This window comes from Zootoca vivipara, chromosome 3, assembly GCF_963506605.1.
Source record: "Zootoca vivipara chromosome 3, rZooViv1.1, whole genome shotgun sequence".
Lineage (NCBI taxonomy): Eukaryota > Metazoa > Chordata > Lepidosauria > Squamata > Lacertidae > Zootoca > Zootoca vivipara.
The window spans coordinates 120079921-120101685 of NC_083278.1; the positions used below are offsets into that span (position 1 = coordinate 120079921).

At 50.3% G+C, this 21765-nt stretch overlaps 2 protein-coding genes across 3 annotated transcripts in view; one reads left to right on the forward strand and one right to left on the reverse strand.

Annotated features, from left to right (window-relative positions):
- LOC132591937 (uncharacterized) overlaps window positions 1-16318 on the reverse strand; it is a 125231-nt gene extending 108913 nt beyond the window's left edge. Inside the window, exon 1 of the mRNA XM_060273239.1 lies at window positions 12791-16318. Coding sequence (XP_060129222.1) covers window positions 13565-14605 — 1041 coding nt within the window. The 5' untranslated portion in view covers window positions 14606-16318 and the 3' untranslated portion in view covers window positions 12791-13564. The remainder of the gene's footprint in view (window positions 1-12790) is intronic.
- On the forward strand, window positions 5011-21128 carry ATRAID (all-trans retinoic acid induced differentiation factor). 2 transcript variants are annotated; one of them, XM_060273240.1, is made up of 6 exons: window positions 5013-5299; window positions 9843-9914; window positions 17475-17546; window positions 17812-17933; window positions 20327-20427; window positions 20932-21128. In XM_060273240.1, the coding sequence occupies exons 1-6, from the start codon at window positions 5064-5066 to the stop codon at window positions 21034-21036; spliced, it is 708 nt and encodes a 235-aa protein (XP_060129223.1). In that variant the 5' UTR covers window positions 5013-5063; the 3' UTR covers window positions 21037-21128. The 2 variants fall into 2 exon arrangements, with proteins under 2 accessions (XP_060129224.1, XP_060129223.1); XM_060273241.1 differs by lacking the exon at window positions 9843-9914 and having other exon boundaries at window positions 5011-5299.
- Window positions 21129-21765: the final 637 nt, after the last annotated feature.

Consider the following 21765-nt stretch of genomic DNA (forward strand, 5'->3'; position numbering starts at 1 on the left):
AGGCGAGAGTTTGGGAAAGTGAAGGGTTATAATAAAAATAAAAAATCCTTCCAGTAGCACCTGTGCGTGCCCACGAAAGCTCATACCTATGGCAAACTTGGGTGTGCATGCACCAAGGTGGTTAAACATCCACCTTCAGGTAGCACAGTTCTGTACAGTCTCCTAGTTAGTCCAATTATTGAACCAGCACTGTCAGACAGGTAGATCTGATGTAAACGATCCCAATATTGCTTGGCTGAGTCTAAATCTGCAATGTGTAGAACCTGTGCTTCCTCTAGAGCAGGGGTTCCCAACAAAATTTTCTTGAGGACCCCTCATTGATCCGCTATTGTGACAAGGACCCCCATTAATTCCTAATCCTAAAATTAAAAAGTGAGAGCCAAATTAAGAGTCTTTTTATATTTTATATTTATACGTTTTTTTTTACAGTTACAACAGAGTACTCCATCAGTATACAGTTAGTTTTAATTTTCAGTTCTTAATGAGATGAGTTAAATCTGTCCTTTGAGTCCATTATTTCTGAAATATTAGGTTCCAAACTTGAAACTTTCACTCTGAAATCCGACCGCATGTCGAGCCGATTCCTATATTTGTTTTTCATGAAACACATGGAAGAAAATGCTTGCTCACACCGATATGTGGTTGCAAATGGAAGGATCTTTTTCATTGCCTTTTCTCCAAGTTTCTTGTAGTCCTTGCGGCATACAGCAGAACTACTGCCTCTATCTAATTCTAGTTTTGCGCTAGACTCTGCTCATGCAGGAAGCGGCCAAAACAAAAAATCTGTTATCATACAAAATATATTTAATATATTTTTTATTCTAATAGGATCTTGAGGACCCCTCTGGCATAGCTCGCGGACCCCTGGGGGTCCCCGGACCACCTGTTGGGAACCACTGCTCTAGAGCCAATAAAATTTGCGCTCTGGCTCTATCATCTTCTTCGCGATCTTTATCAGAGGGTAGTGCCCCCAAACCGGGTTTCCACACAGTGCCAAAGTTTATCACGTTTCAAAACTAATTCAAGCTTGAGAGCCCAAGTCAAATAGTTTTCATCATTTAGGCGTTCCATCTGGGCAGTGTTGCCGAGATTAATAAACTGCGCAGGTTGCTGAGCTGACGTGGCTTCTGCTCTTTGCTGCACCGGGTCTGTTTCTTCGGTACGCGGCCTCACCACTAGACACCACAGTCCCTTCGAGGTCCTCACTCACCGACAGCACCCTGGTCCTCCAGCTTTAGCAATTCGCCATCCATAAACTCTGCGGCCCATAACCTGAAGCGCAGCGGTATTTATTTCAGCAGAGTTCTTTGTTGAAATAAGGAAAGCTTTATTAAATCATTGCTCTTCCAAAAATATAGTTTCAGAAACATAGACTCAGTTACAGAAACACAGAGGCATAGAATCATAGAGTTGGAAGAGACCCCAAGGGCCATCCAGTCCAACCCCCTGCCAAGCAGGAAACACCATCAAAGCATTCTTGACATATGGCTGTCAAGCCTCTGCTTAAAGACCTCCAAAGAAGGAGACTCCACCACACTCCTTGGTAGCAAATTCCACTGCCGAACAGCTCTTACTGTCAGGAAGTTCTTCCTAATGTTTAGGTGGAATCTTCTTTGTTGTAGTTTGAATCCATTGCTCCGTGTCCGCTTCTCTGGAGCAGCAGAAAACAACCTTTCTCCCTCCTCTATATGACATCCTTTCATATATTTGAACATGGCTATCATATCACCCCTTAACCTTCCCTTCTCCAGGCTAAACATACAAACATACAACATACAGGCAAAGATGTTCATGACTGTTAAGTTACACAGAACTGGAAGGAGACTCAAGCCTAGAATGGCAGTTGACAGTTAAACTTTGGCTTTTGGGATTTGGCCGTTACAGCCTGCCTTGCTGTCCCTGCTCCCATGTGCCTTTGTCACATGACAGATCCCTTAAGGCCGCTTGCCTGGCATCTCCCAATGGAGAGGCCTCCGTTAGGACAACATGGTGAGAAGAGAGGATGCCCTGCAGAGGCCAAGCCATCATGGCAGGAAGGCAGCTGAGGACGCCCTGTGAGCGCTGCCGGCACCCAAAGGTGCCACCCTCCTTCAGGCAAGAGAGACCCCGAGAGCATGGGACCGACGAGGCCACAGGGGAGCCATGGCATCTCTGGGTGCAGCTGGGGCCTCCGAAGAAACAACATGGCGTTCTCGCCTTTTTCAGAAAAACACCATCTCCTCCATGGGCTCCTCCAGGGCCTGCCTGGCCATGGGGTGTGTGATCCAGCTGTCCCCAAACAGTGGGGGCGGGGATGGGACAGGAAGAGAAGGAAGAAGAAATGAAGGAGAAGCTGGGAGGGGGAGCAGCCAAGAGGGAAACTCAGGGGGGAAACCACCTTTTCTGTGATGTAGGTATGATGTATCTGGGGGGTAGTCTTGGGCTACACTCCTTCTGTGATCTATGTATGAGGTTTCTGGGGGTGGTCTTGGACTCCAGGGTGGGCAATTTAAAATGTCTATATAAGGGCAGCCACACCTTTGTTCTAGGTCCTCTCTCCTTCCTGTGAGGGGAGCACCCTGTTGCAACAGTTCAATAAACATCAGGCTTACTAGCTGTTTTGCTTCTCAAAATTCTCTGGTTGGCCTCTGTTATTTTCGCGTACCGATGGAGAACCTACAAAGGACTCTATAAGGTCTCTTGTATACCCCATAATGGAATAAAGGCAGATTTTGTTTACAACACAGGCACCTGAACAACATGACCAGCCCAACAAAGTTGATGTTGAAGAAGAAGCGGGCACGGAGCAATGGATTCAAACTTCAAGAAAGAAGATTCCACCTAAACATTAGGAAGAACTTCCTGACAGTAAGAGCTGTTCGGCAGTGGAATTTGCTGCCAAGGAGTGTGGTGGAGTCTCCTTCTCTAGAGGTCTTTAAGCAGAGGCTTGACAGGCATATGTCAAGAATACTTTGATGGTATTGGACTGGATGGCCCTTGTGGTCTCTTCTAACTCTATGATTCTATGATTCTATGAATCATTGCTTCAACACTGGTGATCTTTGCTTGCAGACGAAAGCTCATACCTATGGCAAACTTGGTTGGTCTCTAAGGTGCTACTGGAAGGATTTTTTATTTTTATTTTGACTGTGTCAGACCAACATGGCTACCTACCTGTAACTAGTACTATGAAGGGTTATAGTGATAGAGATGCCTGCTGGAGAGGAGAGCCATGAAGAAGTGGCAGGTGGTGACACGCCCCCCATAGGCGGAACCTCAGTATCTCATCCCCATTCAAAAAGGGGAAAAGAGAGGACCCAAACAATTACCGCCCAGTCAGCCTGACATCAATACCAGGAAAGATTCTACAGCAGATCATTAAGCAAACGGTCTGTGAGCACCTAGAAAGAAACTCTGTGATCACTAAAAGTCAGCATGGGATTCTGAAAAATAAGTCATGTCAGACTAATCTGATCTCATTTTTTTGACAGAATTACAAGCCTGGTAGATGAAGGGAACGCTGTGGATGTAGCCTATCTTGATTTCAGCAAGGCCTTTGACAAGGTGCCCCATGATATTCTTGTAAAGAAGCTGGTAAAATGTGGGCTAGACAATGCTACAATTCAGTGGATTTGTAGCTGGCTTACTGACCGAACCCAAAGGGTGCTCATCAATGGCTCCTCCTCATCCTGGAGAGTAGTGACTAGTGGGGTGCCACAGGGTTCTGTCTTGGGCCCAGTCTTATTCAACATCTTTATCAATGACTTGGATGATGGGCTTGAGGGCATCCTGAGCAAGTTTGCAATGACACCAAACGGGGAAGGGTGGCTAATACCCCAGAGGACAGGATCACACTTCAAAATGACCTTAACAGATTAGACAACTGGGCCAAAGCAAACAAGATGAATTCTAACAAGGAGAAATGTAAAGTACTACACTTGGGCAAAAAAATACAGGATGGGAGACACCTGGCTTGAGAGCAGTACATGTGAAAAGGATCTAGGAGTCTTGGTAGACCACAGACTTGACATGAGTCAGCAGTGTGATGCAGCAGCTAAAAAAGCCAATGCAATTCTGGGCTGCATCAATAGGAGTATAGCATCTAGATCAAGGGAAGTAATAGTACCACTGTATTCTGCTCTGGTCAGACCTCACCTGGAGTACTGTGTCCAGTTCTGGGCACCACAGTTCAGGAAGGATACTGACAAGCTGGAACGTGTCCAGAAGAGGGCAACCAAAATGGTCAAAGGCCTGGAAACAATGCCTTATGAGGAACGGCTTAGGGAGCTGGGTATGTTTAGCCAGCACAAGACCCGCCACCCCTGCCAGGTTGCAAGAGGCGCTTCGGAGGGAAGAAGGAGGGATGCACATGGGGGGCAAAAAAATCTGTGGGGCAGAATCCAGAGTGGGATGAGGGGCGAGGGATGAAAGCAAAGCCTTCTTGAGGCAGCGCAGTTAAACTGTGGAACTCCCTCTCACAAGAGGCAGCGAGGGCCACCCACCTGGATGACTTTAAATGAGGATCGTGAAGGTGGAGAGGGCTGTCAGTGGCTGCTAACCAGGATGGCTCTGCTTAATAATAATAATAATAATAATAATTTATTATTTTACCCCGCCCATCTGGCTGGGTTTCCCCAGCCACTCTCTGCCTCCACAGTCAGAGAGACCAATGCTCCTGAACTGCTAGAACCCCCGGGGGCGGGAGGAGTTGCTCTTGTGCTCGGATCTTGCTTGCAGGAAACAGAGAGCAGGACGCTGGACTAAGATGGTCCCCCTTTGGCCTGATCCAGCTGAAGGCTCTTTTCTTATGCCCTAGTGGAGCTTCCAGGTGCAGAGGCAGTCTATCTGCATTCCGAGTTTCTTAGGGACTTTTGGCCCCCGTGAGAACACGAGGCTGGCCTGGGCTGCCCCGATCCAGCAGCGCGACTCTCCTCCTGCCCCGATGTTAAGCCAGCACAGAGCCGCCCCTTCGCACGTTCCTTACCCAGGCCAAGGGAGGCTGCGCATATGCCTTCGGCGTGATCTAGGGGCGGGGCCTCTGTCCTTCACGTGATCCCTCCCGGGGCGGGGTCACGTGCCGCAACATGGCTGCGCCCAGCGGCCGCTTCCCGGGTCCTCTGATCGTCCTGCCCTTCCTTGGCTTCTGCCTGGCCGCCGGAGCGGGGCTGCCGGAGGTGTGCAGCGGCGGCTGCTGCCCGGGGACCGTGCGGAACGGCTCCGCGGTGGCCGCCCAATGCGCCTCCCGGCCGGGCGCCCGCCTACGGGGCCGCTGCTGCTGCTCGGGAGGGGCGCCGGGGAGCGAGGCCTCCGCCGTCGTGGGGTGAGTCCGGCCCGGGAGGGAGCGGCCTGGGGGCTGCAGCCAAAGGAAAAGGACATTATTCAGCTTCCCGGACATTATTCAGCTTTTAAGGGAGGGAGGGATGAAGACGCTGACCTCTGTCATCAACACGGATGTCACCATGCCGGGAGGGGCGTTGTTTTCTGTTAATGTGTTATTTTATATCGGATGGCCACGGGTCCTGGATGCTTTACTTGAGATTCCTACTGATGTAAAATTTAAGCTGGTTCCTATGAACCCAGAGAAATGGATCCTGACCCAGGGAGAGCCCAAGGATCCAGGCAAACAGACGAATTTAAGCGTCTCCTGCCCACCAAATAACAGACCAAACCAGGACGTACGAAGCAAGGCACTTTTATTTCGCTGTTGCAACAGGGTCCTTCCTCTCACGCAGGAGAACAAGGAAGGAACCCCAAACAAAGGTGTCTTGCCCTTAAAAAGAAATTTGAAATTGGTTTCAGCCCACCCCCCAGAAGCATCATCCATATGTCACAGAAGGGGTGTAGCCCAAGACCCCTCTCCCTAGATTCATCATAGGTACATCATGAAAGGGGAGGTCTGGTGGCAGTAATCTGAGCATCCTGGACCCTGCCCCCAAAACCTAATCAACAAAAAAGAGATATTTACATTTCCCTGTTTCCCAGCCAAGTTAATCACACCCTTTTGTCTGGCACTCAGGTATCAGGATGCCAGGGTTATCACTTTAATTCCTGAGACAATGAGAAGGTTCCCCCCACCCCACTTCTTCCTTGCAGAGGAACACCTGGTCAGAGAGAGTCAAAATGGTGTCAGTCAGGCCTGTTTTCCTGTGCTGCTTCAGACATGTTTCTGTACATTCATGTACATGTTTTATGAACAATTATTATTATATATATATATATATATGACCTCAAAATTCTTATAACACCTACCTTGCAGGAATTTGGACTAGATGACTCTGGGAGTCCCTTCCAACTCTATTTTTCTGGGATCTATGATCCTATGTATCTTGTGCTTTTATGCTGTGTAATCTGGGGAACCTGGTTCGAGTTGATGATGTAGGCAAAAATCTGCCCTTATTCCCTTATTGGGTTCTCCATCGGTTGGAGAATATAACAGAGGCCAACCAGAGAAGTTTGGGAAGCAAAGCCTTTATTTTCGCTGTTGCAACAGGGTCCTTCCCCTCACGCAGGAGAACAAGGAAGGAACCCCAAACAAAGGTGTCCCACCCACCCCCCAGAAGCATCACCCATACGTCACAGAAGGGGTGTAGCCCAAGACCCCCCTCCCTAGATTCATCATAGGTACATCATGAAAGGGGAGGTCTGGTGGCAGTAATCTGAGCATCCTGGACCCTGCCCCCTGCCCCCAAAACCTAATCAACAAAAAAGAGAGATATTTACATTTCCCTGAAGAAGTGTGCATGCACACGAAAGCTCATACCAAAATATAAACTTAGTTGGTCTTTAAGGTGCTACTGAAGGAATTTTTTTTATTTTGCTTCGACTCAGACCAACACGGCTACCTACCTGTAATTACATTTCCCTGTTTCCCAGCCAAGTTAATCACACCCTTTTGTCTGGCACTCAGGTATCAGGATGCCAGGGATTATCACTTTAATTCCTGACACAATGAGAAGGTTCCCCCCCACCCCCCTTCTTCCTTGCAGAGGAACACCTGGTCAGAGAGAGTCAAAATGGTGTCAGTCAGGCCTGTCTTCCTGTGCTGCTTCAGACATGTGCCTGTACATTCATGTACATGTTTTATGAACAATTATTTTATGACCTCAAAATTCTTATAACAGAGTCTCCGCTCGTCCACATGCAGCTGCTGGGTGACCTTGGACTGGTCACACTTCTCTGAAGTCTCTCAGCCCCACTCACCTCACAGAGTGTTTGTTGTGGGAGAGGAAGGGAAAGGAGAATGTTAGCCGCTTTGAGACCCCTTAGGGTAGTGATAAAGCGGGATATCAAATCCAAACTCCTCCTCCTCCTCTTCTTCTTTTATCCCAACTTTTCCTCCAAGGAGCTCAAGGCGGTCTGCATGGTTCTCCCCTCCCCATTTTATTCTCACAACAACCCTGTGAGGTAGGGTTAGGCTGAGAGACAGGTCCAAGGTTCATCCATTGAGCTTCGCGGCTAGGTGGGGATTTGAACTCTGGTCTCCCAAGTCACACTCGCAGCACCACTGCCTGTCATGTGTGCTCTCGAGGGATAGTCACCTGAAAAATGTTACCTGTCACTCTGACCTTAGATTCTGGCAACAGGATAGCTGCTCCAGTCGCCCGATGTGAATGCATTGTCATTCAGTGGCAAGCGTAGCAGGTGATGTGCTTCTCAGATGTTGCTGGACTACAACTCCCATCATCCCTTGCTTGACAATTGGCTATCTTGTCTGGGGTGGGGGGAGGAAAATGTTCATCCCACATCACCATTTGGACTTGGATGTTCCGCAGAATGATGCTCTCAGGTGGCCCCCAACCTGCATCCATCCCTGGCCGGATTAATCCTGTGGGGGCCCTAAGGCAGTCAAAATCTCGGGAGGCTTCTTGCAATGATGTAGGCCAGGGGTGGCCAACTCCCAAGAGACTGCGATCTACTCACAGAGTTAAAAACTGGCAGTGATCTACCCCCTTTTTTGGGGGTTCCGGTCAAAATTGTTGAGCTTTTTTTTTAGGAAGGAGAAAGGCCCATTTGGGGGGGGGGGTTCAGGTCAAAGTTGTTGAGTTTTTTCAAGGAGGAGGTAAAATGTTGAGCTTTTTTAAGGGGAGCCACAGTTGTTCAGCTTCTTTGGGGGGAGCCAATGATCTACCAGGGATCTACCGCAGACGTCCAGTGATCTACCAGTAGATCACTATCTACCTGTTGGACATGCCTGATGTAGGCTTCTGAATGGGAGTTTCTCTTCCAAATTAAAAATTATTTCAGGATGAAATCAATATTATTTTGATCTGTTGTCATGGGGCCCATAGACCGCTGTCTACTCTGGCTATTTGGTAATCCGGCACTGCTGATACGGTCCAGATTTGTGGGACTAGAACCCCCATCAGCCCCTGCCAACGTGGCTGCATCATGCTGGGGCTGATGAACATCTGGAGGGCCCCTGCATTGCAGTTGGTTGGACTGGATGACCCTCGGGGTCCCTTCCAACTCTACAATTCTATGCTTGGAGGCCTGGAACAGACTGTGACCTGATGCTGCCTAGTTGGCGGCTGTTCCAAAGGCCCAATGGAAGTGTGAGGCTCTGCAGCTGAGGTTTAGGGTGAGCCCCATATGATTGCTGCTGTGAGAAACTAACCCTCCACCCCCAACATTAAAGAATGCCCCCTCCAAAACTGCTGGAGGGCAGGGACTGGGGACTCCTGCTAACTGCTGCTGTTGCTTAGAATCGTAGAGTTGGAAGAGACCACAAGGGCCATCCAGTCCAACCCCCTGCCAAGCAGGAAACACCATCAAAGCATTCTTGACATATGCCTGTCAAGCCTCTGCTTCGTCGTCGTTTAGTCGTGTCCGACTCTTCGTGACCCCATGGACCATAGCACGCCAGGCACTCCTGTCTTGCACTGCCTCCCGTAGTTTGGTCAAACTCATGTTCGTAGCTTCGAGAACACTGTCCAACCATCTTGTCCTCTGTCGTCCCCTTCTCCTTGTGCCCTCCATCTTTCCCAACATCAGGGTCTTTTCCAGGGAGTCTTCTCTTCTCATGAGGTGGCCAAAGTATTGGAGCCTCAGCTTCACGATCTGTCCTTCCAGGGAGCACTCAGGGCTGATTTCCTTCAGAATGGATAGGTTTGATCTTCTTACAGTCCATGGGACTCTCAAGAGTCTCCTCCAGCACCATAATTCAAAAGCATCAATTCTTCGGCGATCAGCCTTCTTTATGGTCCAGCTCTCACTTCCACACATCACTACTGGGAAAACCATAGCTTTAACTATACGGACCTTTGTCGGCAAGGTGATGTCTCTGCTTTTTAAGATGCTGTCTAGGTTTGTCATTGCTTTTCTCCCAAGAAGCAGGCGTCTTTTAATTTCGTGACTGCTGTCACCATCTGCAGTGATCAAGGAGCCCAAGAAAGTAAAATCTCTCACTGCCTCCATTTCTTCCCCTTCTATTTGCCAGGAGGTGATGGGACCAGTGGCCATGATCTTGGTTTTTTTGATGTTGAGCTTCAGACCATATTTTGCGCTCTCCTCTTTCACCCTCATTAAAAGGTTCTTTAATTCCTCCTCACTTTCTGCCATCAAGGTTGTGTCATCTGCATATCTGAGGTTGTTGATATTTCTTCCGGCAATCTTAATTCCCTCTGCTTAAAGACCTCCAAAGCCTCTGCTTAAAGACCTCCAAAGAAGGAGACTCCACCACACTCCTTGGCAGCAAATTCCACTGCCGAACAGCTCTTACTGTCAGGAAGTTCTTCCTAATGTTGAGGTGGAATCTTCTTTCTTGAAGTTTGAATCCATTGCTCCGTGTCCGCTTCTCTGGAGCAGCAGAAAACAACCTTTCTCCCTCCTCCATATGACACCGCTTCTCTCTCCTTGTCCTCTAGGCTGGATCTGGGGAACTGCTCGCTGCAGCAGCTGTGTTCCAGCTTCCAGGAGGCCAGCACTGCTTTGGTCATGTGAGTCCATAAGAACCTTAGAGGAGCCTGGCTGCTGGATCAGGCCAAAGGGGCCCATCCCGCCCTGCTTCCTGTTCTCACGGTGGAACTCTCTGTCATCCCGAGCTCTCTTGGTTCAGGCTGCATTGGTGGGATGAATTCAGCTGGTGGGTCCTAACCTGAAGTCGCCTGTCCCGTCCGTCCGTCCCCCCCGCCTTCTCAGAGGGAGATGGAGTGAGAGAGTTCTGGGCTTTGCTTGGGATTGGACTGGCCTGGAATAGGGTTGAGTCACAGTCTTGGTGCCCCATTGTACAGGGAAGAATGAGGAAGGGTGCCTGAGGTTTGTATCCAAGCTCCCTCTTCTGGGTTCTTCAGCCGGGCTCCACTTCAGGCTAGAAGTAAGGCCTCAACATGATCCACTTGCCCTTAGGTTTGGGTAGCCCAGTCCCGGAGGGGGCAATGACGCCCGTGTGCTGTGCCACACCAAAAATGGTTAGCAGACCTTGGCAGGAGGCAAAGGGGCCCCAGCCCTGTGGCAGAGCAGGTGCCTTGCCTGCAGAAGGAAGGCCTCAGGGTCAACCTCCGGGGAGTGCAGATGCAAGTAGGGCTGGTCAAAGCTTTCCTGCCCCAAACCCTGGAGCCGTGGCTCTCTCTTATCATAGAATCATAGAATCATAGAATCATAGAGTTGGAAGAGACCACAAGGGCCATCCAGTCCAACCCCCTGCCAAGCAGGAAACACCATCAAAGCATTCCTGACAGATGGCTGTCAAGCCTCTGCTTAAAGACCTCCAAAGAAGGAGACTCCACCACACTCCTTGGCAGCAAATTCCACTGCCGAACAGCTCTTACTGTCATGAAGTTCTTCCTAATGTTTAGGTGGAATCTTCTTTCTTGAAGTTTGAATCCATTGCTCCGTGTCCGCTTCTCTGGAGCAGCAGAAAACAACCTTTCTCCCTCCTCTATATGACATCCTTTTATATATTTGAACATGGTTATCATATCACCCCTTAACCTTCTCTTCTCCAGGCTAAACATACCCAGCTCCCTAAGCCGTTCCTCATAAGGCATCGTTTCCAGGCCTTTGACCATTTTGGTTGCCCTCTTCTGGACACGTTCCAGCTTATCAGTATCCTTCTTGAACTGTGGTGCCCAGAACTGGACACAGTACTCCAGGTGAGGTCTGACCAGAGCAGAATACAGTGGTACTATTACTTCCCTTGATCTAGATGCTATACTCCTATTGATGCAGCCCAGAATTGCATTGGCTTTTTTAGCTGCTGCATCACACTGCTGACTCATGTCAAGTTTGTGGTCTACCAAGACTCCTAGATCCTTTTCACATGTACTGCTCTCAAGCCAGGTGTCTCCCATCCTGTATTTGTGCCTTTCATTTTTTTTGCCCAAGTGTAGTACTTTACATTTCTCCTTGTTAAAATTCATCTTGTTTGCTTTGGCCCAGTTGTCTAATCTGTTAAGGTCATTCTGAAGTGTGATCCTGTCCTCTGGGGTGTTAGCCACCCCTCCCAATTTGGTGTCATCTGCAAACTTGCTCAGGATGCCCTCAAGCCCATCATCCAAGTCATTGATAAAGATGTTGAACAAGACTGGGCCCAAGACAGAACCCTGTGGCACCCCACTAGTCACTACTCTCCAGGATGAGGAGGAGCCATTGATGAGCACCCTTTGGGTTCGGTCAGTAAGCCAGTTACAAATCCACTGAATGGTAGCATTGTCTAGCCCACATTTTACCACCTTCTTTACAAGAATATCATGGGGCACCTTGTCAAAGGCCTTGCTGAAATCAAGATAGGCTACATCCACAGCGTTCCCTTCATCTACCAGGCTTGTAATTCTGTCAAAAAATGAGATCAGATTAGTCTGACATGACTTATTTTTCAGGAACCCGTGCTGACTTTTAGTGATCACAGAGTTTCTTTCTAGGTGCACACAGACTGTTTGCTTAATGATCTGCTCTAGAATCTTTCCTGGTATTGATGTCAGGCTGACTGGGCGGTAATTGTTTGGGTCCTCTCTTTTCCCCTTTTTGAAAATAGGGACAACATTTGCCCTCCTCCAGTCTGCTGGAACTTCGCCTGTTCTCCAGGAATTTTCAAAGATTAATGCCAGTGGTTCTGAAATCACCTCTGCCAGTTCTTTTAATACTCTTGGATGTAGTTCATCTGGCCCTGGAGACTTGAATACATCTAAACTAGCCAAGTATTCTTGTACTACCTCCTTACTTATTCTGGGCTGTGTTTCCCCTGCTGAATCATCTGCTCCATATTCTTCAGGTTGGGCGTTGTTTTCTTTCTTGGAGAAGACTGAGGCAAAGAAGGCATTGAGGAGTTCTGCCCTTTCTCTGTCCCCTGTTTGCATTTCACCATCTTCTCCTCTGAGTGACCCCACTGTTTCCTTGTTTTTCCTTTTGCTACGGACATACCCATAAAAGCCCTTTTTGTTGCTTTTAACCTCTCTAGCGAGCCTGAGTTCATTCTGTGCTTTAGCTTTTCTGACTTTGTCTCTACACGTGCTGGCTATATGTTTGAATTCCTCTCTGGAGATTTCCCCCCTTTTCCATTTTTTGTACATATCCCTTTTAAATCTTAACTCAGTCAAAAGTTCTTTAGATAGCCAGCCTGGCTTCTTTAGGCACCTTCCATGTTTCCGTCTCATTGGTATTGCCTGAAGTTGTGCTTTTAATATCTCCCTTTTAACAAACTCCCAACCATCATGAACTCCCTTCCCTTTTAGTATTACTGTCCATGGGATTTCACCCAGCGTTTCCCTAAGTTTTCTGAAGTCGGCTTTCTTAAAGTCTAGAATTTGGACCTTAGTATGCTTGGTTGCTCCTTTCCGCTGGATAATAAACTCCAGAAGAGCATGGTCACTCCCACCTAATGATCCTGCCACTTCTACCCCACTAACCAAGTCATCACTATTGGTTAGGACCAGATCTAAAATGGCTGATCCTCTTGTTGCTTCTCCCACTTTCTGGACAATGAAGTTGTCTGCAAGGCCAGTGAGGAATCTGTTCGACCTTATGCTCTTGGCTGAGTTTGACATCCAACAAATATCAGGATAGTTGAAATCCCCCATTACTACTATCTCACTTCCTTTGGAATGCTTGGCCATCTGTTCCAGGAAGGCATCATCTGTGTCCTCAGTTTGGCTTGGGGATCTATAGTAAACTCCCACAATGAGATCACTGTTGTTTTTCTCTCCCTTAATTTTGACCCAGATACTCTCAATTTGGCTTTGAAGTTTTAAATCCTGGATCTCTTCACAGGTATACATATCCCTAACATATAAAGCTACTCCTCCTCCTTTCCTGTTTGGTCTATTTCTCTTAAATAGATTGTATCCCTCTATTACTACATTCCAGTCATGAGACTCATCCCACCAGGTTTCAGTGATGCCTATTATGTCATATTTAGTTTGCTGTACCAAGAGCTCAAGTTCATCTTGTTTATTTCCCATGCTCTGTGCATTAGTATACAGACATTGAAGACCGTTGATCATTCCCCCATGTCTCTTATTTAAGGATATTTTCGTCCCACCACTAGGTCTGCATGCTGCTTGCTCCATTTGGTCCTTGACATTTGGATGATCATCTTCAGCATTTGATAGACTCCTACCTTCAGGACAACTGTCTCCCTCCCCCACATAAGTCAGTTTAAAGCCCTCCTGATGAGGTTTTTGAGTTTTGTGGCAAAAACATTCCTCCCAACTTTTGTGAGGTGCAGTCCATCACTTGCCAGAAGTCCATCTTCAAGAAACTGCAGACCGTGATCTAGGAATCCAAACCGTTCCTGTTTGCACCATTTGCGAAGCCAGTTGTTCACTTCCCCTATTTTTCCCTCTCTCCCTGGGCCATGTCGTTCAACTGGGAGGACAGAAGAGATGACAATTTGTGCATCTAATTGCTTCAACTTCCTGCCCAGAGCCTCATAATCATTTTTGATCTTCTGTAAGCTATGGCTTGCAGTGTCATTGGTTCCCACATGCACCAAAAGGAAGGGGTATTTGTCGGTGGGTTTTATGATTCCTTGCAGCCGTTCTGTTACATCTTTGATCTTGGCCCCAGGTAGACAGCACACCTCTCGAGACATCTTGTCAGGCCCACAGATCACTGCTTCTGTACCCCTCAGTAGGGAATCCCCAATCACCACTACACGCCTCTTCATAGGCTTGGTTGGGATTCTTCCATGTGCTGTCCCTTCCAAGGTTACCTGCATATTCCCGGAGGACTGACTTTGCTGCTCGTCTTCATATTCCTCATCAACTGTGATGAGGGAGAGATCCTCAGGTGGAGTCTGTTCCTCGTCTTCCATGAGCACTTCAAAACGGTTGTGTAATTCTAAGCACTCAGAGCGATCCCTGGGCCTTCTACTTCTATGAGTCACGTTCCTCCATACATCTGGCTGCTGTGTTGGGGAACTGACCTCCTCCTCAGGGAGATCCCCTGTCTCCTCCTTGGTGCAGACAGTGTGCTCTGCTGCATCCAAGAAAAGCTCCAGCTCCTTAATTCTCTGGAGCGTAGATACACGCCCCTGAAGCTGCTGCACCTTCTCTTCCAGAAGGGCAACCTTGTTTTCTAGTAGGGCAACCAACTTGCAATTGTTGCACGTGTAGCTACCCACATCCTTTGGCAAGAAAACAAACATTGCACAGGAATTGCAGGTGACAACGGTTGTTCCCTCCACCTCCATCTTGAAAACCTTGAAGTCAAGGGGGAAAGAGGAAGAGGCCTAGGTCCCCCCTAACAAACGTGTAAGACTTGCTGCCCTAGATCAAAAAGATGGGTCAAAATGCGCGCGCCGCTAGGCGCGCGCCGCTGCACTCCAAGCTCTGACTAGCTCCGCCCGCAGCTAATCACCTGAACTTCCTGACTCACACTTCTAGGTGAAAGGTCACAGCCAGAAACAAACAAGGTCACAGCCAGAAACAAACACCCACACAAGCCTGAACAGTCACCCAAATCCAAGAGGCAGCAGCCCTAGAAAACCAGCACAAGCACACAAACAAGTAAGAAAACAGATAAGCACACAAACTTACTCACACACAGCCCCAAAAGACAAAGCCACAAAACCTACAGAGTGTCTCCCAAGCTCAGCTCACCTTCTGCTCCTTCCTCAGTCGCTGCACTCCAAGCTCTGACTAGCTCCGCCCACAGCTAATCACCTGAACTTCCTGACTCACACTTCTAGGTGAAAGGTCACAGCCAGAAACAAACAAGGTCACAGCCAGAAACAAACACCCACACAAGCCTGAACAGTCACCCAAATCCAAGAGGCAGCAGCCCTTCTGCTCCTTCCTCAGTCGCTGCACTCCAAGCTCTGACTAGCTCCGCCCGCAGCTAATCACCTGAACTTCCTGACTCACACTTCTAGGTGAAAGGTCACAGCCAGAAACAAACAAGGTCACAGCCAGAAACAAACACCCACACAAGCCTGAACAGTCACCCAAATCCAAGAGGCAGCAGCCCTAGAAAACCAGCACAAGCACACAAACAAGTAAGAAAACAGATAAGCACACAAACTTACTCACACACAGCCCCAAAAGACAAAGCCACAAAACCTACAGAGTGTCTCCCAAGCTCAGCTCACCTTCTGCTCCTTCCTCAGTCGCTGCACTCCAAGCTCTGACTAGCTCCGCCCACAGCTAATCACCTGAACTTCCTGACTCACACTTCTAGGTGAAAGGTCACAGCCAGAAACAAACAAGGTCACAGCCAGAAACAAACACCCACACAAGCCTGAACAGTCACCCAAATCCAAGAGGCAGCAGCCCTTCTGCTCCTTCCTCAGTCGCTGCACTCCAAGCTCTGACTAGCTCCGCCCGCAGCTAATCACCTGAACTTCCTGACTCACACTTCTAGGTGAAAGGTCACAGCCAGAAACAAACAAGGTCACAGCCAGAAACAAACACCCACACAAGCCTGAACAGTCACCCAAATCCAAGAGGCAGCAGCCCTAGAAAACCAGCACAAGCACACAAACAAGTAAGAAAACAGATAAGCACACAAACTTACTCACACACAGCCCCAAAAGACAAAGCCACAAAACCTACAGAGTGTCTCCCAAGCTCAGCTCACCTTCTGCTCCTTCCTCAGTCGCTGCACTCCAAGCTCTGACTAGCTCCGCCCACAGCTAATCACCTGAACTTCCTGACTCACACTTCTAGGTGAAAGGTCACAGCCAGAAACAAACAAGGTCACAGCCAGAAACAAACACCCACACAAGCCTGAACAGTCACCCAAATCCAAGAGGCAGCAGCCCTTCTGCTCCTTCCTCAGTCGCTGCACTCCAAGCTCTGACTAGCTCCGCCCGCAGCTAATCACCTGAACTTCCTGACTCACACTTCTAGGTGAAAGGTCACAGCCAGAAACAAACAAGGTCACAGCCAGAAACAAACACCCACACATGCCTGAACAGTCACCCAAATCCAAGAGGCAGCAGCCCTTCTGCTCCTTCCTCAGTCGCTGCACTCCAAGCTCTGACTAGCTCCGCCCACAGCTAATCACCTGAACTTCCTGACTCACACTTCTAGGTGAAAGGTCACAGCCAGAAACAAACAAGGTCACAGCCAGAAACAAACACCCACACAAGCCTGAACAGTCACCCAAATCCAAGAGGCAGCAGCCCTTCTGCTCCTTCCTCAGTCGCTGCACTCCAAGCTCTGACTAGCTCCGCCCGCAGCTAATCACCTGAACTTCCTGACTCACACTTCTAGGTGAAAGGTCACAGCCAGAAACAAACAAGGTCACAGCCAGAAACAAACACCCACACAAGCCTGAACAGTCACCCAAATCCAAGAGGCAGCAGCCCTAGAAAACCAGCACAAGCACACAAACAAGTAAGAAAACAGATAAGCACACAAACTTACTCACACACAGCCCCAAAAGACAAAGCCACAAAACCTACAGAGTGTCTCCCAAGCTCAGCTCACCTTCTGCTCCTTCCTCAGTCGCTGCACTCCAAGCTCTGACTAGCTCCGCCCACAGCTAATCACCTGAACTTCCTGACTCACACTTCTAGGTGAAAGGTCACAGCCAGAAACAAACAAGGTCACAGCCAGAAACAAACACCCACACAAGCCTGAACAGTCACCCAAATCCAAGAGGCAGCAGCCCTTCTGCTCCTTCCTCAGTCGCTGCACTCCAAGCTCTGACTAGCTCCGCCCACAGCTAATCACCTGAACTTCCTGACTCACACTTCTAGGTGAAAGGTCACAGCCAGAAACAAACAAGGTCACAGCCAGAAACAAACACCCACACAAGCCTGGACAGTCACCCAAATCCAAGAGGCAGCAGCCCTTCTGCTCCTTCCTCAGTCGCTGCACTCCAAGCTCTGACTAGCTCCGCCCGCAGCTAATCTTGTCGTTTCCCAATGTATTTCTTAAGAATTTAAAAGTTGGTGCAGCCAAAGCAAATGTTTATTCCGTGGGCCAGAGAAAAAAAGTACGAGAACCATTGCCCCGGAGAGCCGCTGCCAGTGGGCCTGACTCTGCATCAGGCCCTTTCCTGGGTTTCTGTGCCGGAGCGCAGGGCCTGACTCTGCTTCCTCCTTCTCAATGCAGCGACCTGACTGACAACCCCTTGGAGCCTCTCCCTGAAGACGCCTTCCGGGGCTTCACCCAGCTGCAGACTCTGTGAGTGGGGGGGGAGAGCTGGGCGGGGGGCTTTTGCTGCTCCTGGGCTGGGTCAACCGTGGCCGAGGGCGATGGCATCACAAGGTGCTGCTGCCTCCCGGGAGATAGCAGCTGAGTGGTGGCCGGGAAGCTTTTTGTGGCTCCCGTGGCCCCTGGCTGCAGGGCAGGCCCCTGGGATACGGCCCCTGGGTCCTGCTGTTGGGACAGTTGGGCAAAAACCAGTTCTGGACTTGGTGAGATTCAAAATCCCCCCCTTGATCCGCAGAGTTCTGCCCCCGACGCTGGACTGCCCTGGAGGCAACGAAGGCTGGGAGAACGTCACCCTCCGAGGGAGGAGCCGGGTCTGCCATGGCCAGAGGAACCCCTGCAACAGCTCAGGGGGGCTCGGTATGGAGGGGCTGGGCGGGGGCTGGCCTGTGTGGGTGCTGGAGGAGCAACCTCGTGTGGAATGGGGGTGTCAGGGCAGCTGGAGGGCCCAGGAGGCATCGCTTTGGGAAGCCATTAAAGTACTTCCTCTATCCGCTGCAGTGAAAGAGCTGCAGGATGGCGCTGTGTGTAGGAACTGGAGCCTTGCTGAGCACAGAGGTGGACCCAAGGGACACCCTCCTCCTCCAACACCCCTTTTGCACCGGGAGAGCGTGAAGGCCACACAATGTGCCTTTGAGTGCTGCTGGTACTGGGTCTTCCTTGCCAGGTCTCTCCTCTCCCTTCTTCGTGGTTGACAATACAGTGGTGCCTCGCTAGACGAAATTAATTCGTTCCACGGGTCTTTTCTTATAGCGAAAAATTCGTCTAGCGAATCCCATAGGAATGCATTGAAATTTTTTTTTGCCCACAGGAACGCATTAATTGAATTTCAATGCATTCCTATGGGAAACCGTGATTCGCTAGACGAATTTTTCGTAAGACGCATTTGTCTTTTTGTCATTTTGTTAAGCGGAAATTTCGTTAAGCAGGGCATTCGTTAAGCGAGGAACCACTGTACAGTGGTACCTCGGTTTACGAACACCTCGGTTTACGAACTTTCGGTTTACGAACTATCCTAACCCGGAAGTTAGTAAACCGAGGTGCCGGAGGTCTACTGAGCGTCCGATGCCTTCGGGGAGGCCAGGCCTTCGCTCCGATGCCTCCTGGAGGCCCGCAGCGAAGGCCCGGCCTCCCCAAAGGCATCGGAGCGTCGGATACCTTCGGGGAGGCTGGGCTTCGCTCCGATGCCTTTGCGGAGGCCGGGGAGCGTTTCCGCGACTGGGCTGTGCGAAAGCGGTCCCCGGCCTCCGCAAAGGCATCGGAGCAAAGCGGTTAATCCGTTCTAGGGGGTGTTTTTCCTCGTCTAGAACGGATTAATCAACTTCCCATTACTTTCAATGGGAAAGTTCACTTCGGTTTACGAACACTTCGGTTTATGAACAGACTTCTGGAACCATTTGTGTTCGTAAACCGAGGTTCCACTGTACATGATTGTGCATTCTTAGAGATGTGGCCTGAGGTGCAGGAACAGGAGGTGGGGTGGGGTGGGGTGGGGTTCTGAACCATCCAGGGGTTCCAAAATTGCCCTGTGGGCCGAGAGGGACCCACCCTGGGATCTGGGCATGGTGCTGTGTCTGTCCGGTCTTCAGCTCAGGCCAGCTCAGGGGAGGGCAGCAACACAGTTCAGAGTCCAGGGGCATCCCAGAATCCCTGGTGCCCCCTGGCCCACTTGCTCACGGCAACCATGTGTCTCGTTCGAGGCACAGCCCTAGAAAGGACCGCTGCTGAAGCTCTCTTGCGTTAGTGCCAAGGGCTGCAGGAGGGGAGGGCAGATGCCCGTGGCTCACGGAGCACCGTCTGCCAGGAGGTTCTCCTGCACAAGACCCTGTGGCCTCGTGTGGGACGTTCTGCTCAGACCTCGCTGAAACAGAGGGGAGGCCTGCAAGGACCTGGGGAGCTCCCTGGGGGTGGTCTCATTGCCCCCGCCACCGAGACATCATGGCCTGGCCCTGGTAGTCTGATCAAATCCTGCTTGCAAGTTTCCCATAACAGGCAAGTGGTCGGCCACTGTAAGAACAGGGCGCTAGACTAGATTTGCCACTAGCCTGATCCAGCAGGCTTTTCTTGTGTTCTTCTAGAACCTCCAGGTCCAGAGGCAGTCTATCTGGATTCCAAGGTTCTTTGGGATATTTGTAGAATGAGATGCTGCACTAGTCGGGCCACTGGCCTGATCCCGCAGACACTGCTGAAAGATTCTTCACCTGCTGTGAAGGGAGGCCTGGGAAGTGCAGGATCGGGGGAAAGTCAAGAAAGATACTGACAAGCTGGAACGTGTCCAGAGGAGGGCAACCAAAATGGTCAAAGGCCTGGAAACGATGCCTTATGAGGAACGGCTTAGGGAGCTGGGTATGTTTAGCCTGGAGAAGAGAAGGTTAAGGGGTGATATGATAGCCATGTTCAAATATATGAAAGGATGTCATATGGAGGAGGGAGAAAGGTTGTTTTCTGCTGCTCCAGAGAAGCGGACACGGAGCAATGGATTCAAACTACAAGAAAGAAGATTCCACCTAAACATTAGAAAGAACTTCCTGACAGTAAGAGCTGTTTGGCAGTGGGATTTGCTGCCAAGGAGTGTGGTGGAGTCTCCTTCTTTGGAGGTCTTTAAGCAGAGGCTTGACAGCTTGACAGCCATCTGTCAAGAATGCTTTGATGGTGTTTCCTGCTTGGCAGGGGGTTGGACTGGATGGCCCTTGTGGTCTCTTCCAACTCTAGGATTCTATTATTCACCCTCCTTTGTCCTCTTCCTCCTACAGGCCACCTGTGCCCAAAGGACTCCTCGTGTGTCCCGGATGGGCCCGGCTTGCCCCAGTGCCTCTGCATCAGCCCACACTACGGCTACAAGTGCCTGCGCCAGGTGGGCTGGCTTCAGAGGGCGGGGGGGGGGCTTTGTGTTTGAGAGCAGGGGTGCAAAGAAGGTGTCGGGGGGGGGTGTTGTGATACTGAACTGGAGCAGAGCATCTTTTTTTGTGCCCCAGGAAAGCCCGAGGGCTGGGAGACAGTGGAGGCCAGGAATGTAGGGCCGCTGCTGCCTCCCCGCCCCCCCGCCCCCGGCCCAACTGCGGGAGCCTTGCCCCAGCCCTGCAGCTGTGTTGGCGGCTCAGGGCCGCAGGTTCGAGCCCCACGATGGGCAAAAAGATTCCTGCATTGTAGGGGGTTGCACTGGATGACCCTCAGGGACCCTTCCAACTCAACAAATTGATGATTCTCGTTATTCTGCAAGAAGGCAGCAGCCAAGAGTCAAAGCTGCTTCGCCCTCCCAGCCTTCCTTCCCCAGAGGCACCCGGCAGACTCTGGCTCGGGGCTTTGGGGGGCTGACCCAAGAGGAGAGCAGTTTTCCTAACTGACCTTTCTTTTCCAGGGCACCTTTCCCTACCTGCTGTTCTTTGGGACCTTGGGAGCCGTCACCATTGCCCTCTCCCTCCTTCTGTGGGTCACCCAGAGGCGGAAGGCGAAGGTCTCCTAGAGGCCTCTCTTCCCTCTGCTCCTCCTGGCCTGCGGCTGGACAGAAACCCTTTGGCTTGTGCCACAAGTTTGTAATAAAGTCTGGAACTGGAACACGGAGAGGAATGGTCCTTGTGGCGGAACCGAAACCCCCCAGGGCTCAGGGGCTGTGGCATTGCTCTCTCTGCCTGGGGGCTGCTGGCCAGAGAGTCCCAGAAGAGGAGGCGCCCGCAGCACCTCTGGGTGTCCCTGGGCTCCCCCCTTCTCTGCCAAGGCCGCTTTGATATTTTGGGATTATCACAGAAGCCTCGCTGCAGCTGCTGCCCCCCCCAAACCCCCAAAAGGCCTCATGGATGGGGTTTGTCCGTTGCCCCCCAGTAAGAGTCAAGCTGGAGCCAGGGCACCCGTGTTGACATCCCCAGCCACAATTGCTGAAATTAAGTGTTAGGGCAAAATTCTGGGTGCGAGAATCCTCAGCCATCCAGCTCATCAGGCAAGGGCCTGTGGTCGTTGCGGAGTATAAAAGGAAGGAGTCCAGCCACGATCCGGAGCAAACAGCAAGGTTTATTACTGCGCAGCAGGTTCAATGCCAGACTGAACACCGTGAACAGGGCTGCAAGAACTTTTAAAAGTTCCCACCACCATCCCATAATGCACATCGAAAGCATCATACATACATCACTTGTGACAGGGTAAAACGTCAGAAAAGGGGAAGGTGCAAGGGGCATTAGCATACAGGTAAACAGGAGGT